The 3,459-nt window shown below is 28.0% G+C and overlaps 1 protein-coding gene across 1 annotated transcript; it reads left to right on the forward strand.

Moving 5' to 3' along the window:
- Positions 1–636: 636 nt before the first annotated feature.
- On the forward strand, positions 637–1,831 carry LOC145100415 (uncharacterized). Its single transcript, XM_079037698.1, has 2 exons — positions 637–911; positions 1,003–1,831. Exons 1-2 carry the CDS (start codon positions 738–740, stop codon positions 1,498–1,500), a joined length of 672 nt encoding a protein of 223 aa, XP_078893824.1. The 5' UTR covers positions 637–737; the 3' UTR covers positions 1,501–1,831.
- The last annotated feature ends 1,628 nt before the right edge of the window (positions 1,832–3,459 follow it).

Below are 3,459 nucleotides of genomic sequence, written 5' to 3' on the forward strand. Positions count from 1 at the left end.
TTTGATGTTGATCGCTTTAAATTCAAATGCTTTGGATTAGTTTTTTTGTTCATTGATTAACAGTGGTTATCTATTGAACTTCTCTCTCTCTCTCTCTCTGTATGTGTGTGTGTGTGTATATATATATATATATATATATATATATATATATATATATATATATATATATATATAGGGTTAGGTTATTTTGTTTTCACTATCTATTGTGTGCATTTACGATTGATTCTGAATCAATCATTTTAGTTATTTTAAGAAAGTAATTAATGCATATTACATGTTGAAGATATAATGGATATTAATTACATCTTCAACATTTAATATACATTAATTAATTTCTTAAAATAACTAAAATGATTGATCCAGAATCAATCATACATGCACACAATAGATAATGAAAACATTTGAATCTATATATATATATATATATATATATATATATATATATATATATATATATATATATATATATATATATATATATATATATATATATATATATATATATATATATATATATATATATATATATATATATAAGTGTGTGTGTGCACTCTTTCCGTGGTTAGCTAGGAGAAGTTTGCGGAGTTTGTCCCTCACAAGTATTTGGGAGCTAAGAGAGAGATAGAAAGAAGAAAAACAAGAGGCACGAATAGGAGAAAAGGAGGCTAACCATATCTCCTTTCATATTTCCATCTTCACACATTGCATGTTATTCAAAGCAAACATTTCTCGGCTTGATGATGTTAATGATCTTCTCTCATTTAATGACGATGCCGATGAAACTATCATCATCAGGTATTCTTATTTTATTTATGTGCCTTTCACATGAATGCACTGGTCGACATCTTAGTAGCATTGACAGTTTGGCCATGGATGACAATGCAATGCGTCTCAGCCATCCCACCATCAAGGTCAGCTTACTTAGACAACTCCTTCTTCTTCTTCTTCTTCTTCCTAATGTTAATTGTCGCTTTCCTTAACGTTATTTTTGAACTCTTTTAGGGTTTTGAGAACGATCTACTCACAGTTCCTGATCATTTGAACCTCAAAATGACGGAAAACGGAAAGGATCAGAGCAGTAAGGTTGATAATGATCATCGCAAGAAAACAGACTCTAAATCACAGAGCAAGAAAGACGTAAACAACGACCAAAAGTTAAAGAAGGTTAAAGAAGAACAGGTTCATCATCATCATCAACATCAACCTAAGTCACATAACCTCAAAATGACGGAAAACGGAAAGGATCAGAGCAGTAAGGTTGATAATGATGATCACAAGAAAACAGACTCTAAATCACAGAACAAGAAAGACGTGAATAAGGACCAAAAGTTAAAGAAGGTTCAAGAAGAAGAGGTTCATCATCATCAACATCAACATCAACCTAAGTCACATACTAGTGTCACTTTTAGAGTCCCTCCTAGAAACAAGCGGATACATCAGCAACCTGGTTTTAATCTTGATTATTCTCCACCAAAGACACATCCTCCCAGTCACAACTAAGAAAGGTTGTTGCATGCTTTCATGTTACTTTCCTTATCTTACTTATAAACTACAAAAGGGAAAAAGAGGAGTTTTCTTCTCTTTAGATCTCAGAGGATACATATATATATATGATATTAGTATGTAGCGAAGTTATCAATCTGAAAATATGTTTTTATTTAGGGTTTTAGGTTTTGAGTGAGCCTCTTCATATTAGTAATCGTCATGTTCGTTATCAATATATACTACCTTTGCTGGAAAGTATCAACCTAAAAACCTTTATAGAAAAAGGAAAAAAGTGAGCTCAATATATGTATCTTCAGGGCAAGGCTTTTCTTAAATGCACATTGAATATGAGTTTTGGAGAAATTTTGAAACATATTATATGATAATTATATGAATCTTGTTTTGCTTGTTCTTTTTTCTTATATTGTTTTTCAAAGACATGGGGAACTATATCTCGGAGGAGCAATAGTTGCATCGCACGGGTATAACAATCAGTTTAATAAGTTCATTTTTCGTTTGTGCATTCTTTTCCCTCATATATGACCCATTTGGTTTTTCTTTTGACCCACAGTCGCCTATTTGCCTTTCCTCATTAACTTATTTCATATATGTTTATATTAAAATATTAAAACATGGTTTTGACTTTATTAACTACACAAAATAAGCTAATTAAGTAAACAAACATAATATAACAGATTAAAAATGGTGGAAACCTAAGACATTTGCAAGCGTCCCCTATTTTAATTCAAGGGTCAAAATGAAAGTCAACTTGAAATGTTACCTTGTTTAGTTTGATGGAAAAAAGTACAACATTTACATCTAAGCATTCATTAAAATTCCCAAAACATTGGATCAAACCCCATTTTTTACGTTTTTTACTAATAAAAGTGGAAACAATCCACTGAAGTTCCCAAGATTGCCTGCCATCTTTCAACTCCAAAGCTTTGAAATGCGGGAATGTCTCTTTGTGTTTTCTATACACACATTCTCCTATACCTAAGCATGATCTTCACTCATTTTCATGTATCAAATACTTACTTGATCACCCATATCAAAACACAAGTTAAAAAGATGATCAACTTTCTACATGATTTTTAGTCATTAAGATATTATTAGCATGTTAGGCATCAAGCTTTATGTTTTTACTTAAAAATAAAAAAGAAAAGAAAACTTAAAAGAAAGAAAATGAAAGAAAATTTAATGTTTGACACTATGAACTATTAATTTTTATTAAAAATAATTCATAGTTCCTAAGTTATTTTAAATATATTTGGGTTATTATGTAATTTAGGTTTGATGAACACTTATGCACAAATAAAAGTTAAAACTTACATCACCGAACTACATTTCTTAAACACGTTTTATGTACGTATTGATGGGAGTAAGATCATATATTTGTTATTGGTTATTTTAAAGCATTCATTGCATGCATTGTTATGGGTAAAATTTTATATTTCTTAAATATTATTGTAAAGAATTAAAATTTAAAAACTTTAATTTTTTTTTTCAATTAAAAAAAAGATATAGCATAATAACCAAAAATTTTGAAAATATTTTTTTTTTATAAAAACCAACCAAGAAAAAAAGTTTCTCCAAGAATAATAAAATTTTAAAAATACTTCTACTTATTATAGTAGTGACTTTTTTTTTTAATTTTTTTTTAAAACAATAACTTTTTGAAGTGTTTATATTTTAAATTTTAAGAAATATTTGTTTTTATAAAATCTAACAATTTTTTTTATCCAAATTCAAAAGAGTAAAACACATAATCTTCGTAATAATATTTTAGTGAGTTCGTAAAAGAAAATTTTCAAAAATATTATCGTTAGGACATAAGAATACCAACGTTTTGTTTATATGATTATAACTTTTTTCAAAAAATATGACTGAAAATTGTTTGTTTACCAGATGAAAAATCATTTTTAAGGTTTATGATTTATAGTATGAACTTTTTTGAAATTTGTTTTTTAAAAA

This window comes from Lactuca serriola, chromosome 4, assembly GCF_051521515.1.
Source record: "Lactuca serriola cultivar US96UC23 chromosome 4, Lser_US96UC23_V15, whole genome shotgun sequence".
NCBI classification, from domain to species: domain Eukaryota; kingdom Viridiplantae; phylum Streptophyta; class Magnoliopsida; order Asterales; family Asteraceae; genus Lactuca; species Lactuca serriola.

Excerpts from the sequence above, each read along its gene's own strand:
- LOC145100415 (XM_079037698.1), top strand. The coding sequence starts at position 738 with ATGATGTTAATGATCTTCTCTCATTTAATGACGATGCCGATGAAACTA. Across the intron at positions 912-1,002 it reads TCAGCCATCCCACCATCAAG|GGTTTTGAGAACGATCTACT; the intron begins GTCAGCTTACTT and ends GAACTCTTTTAG.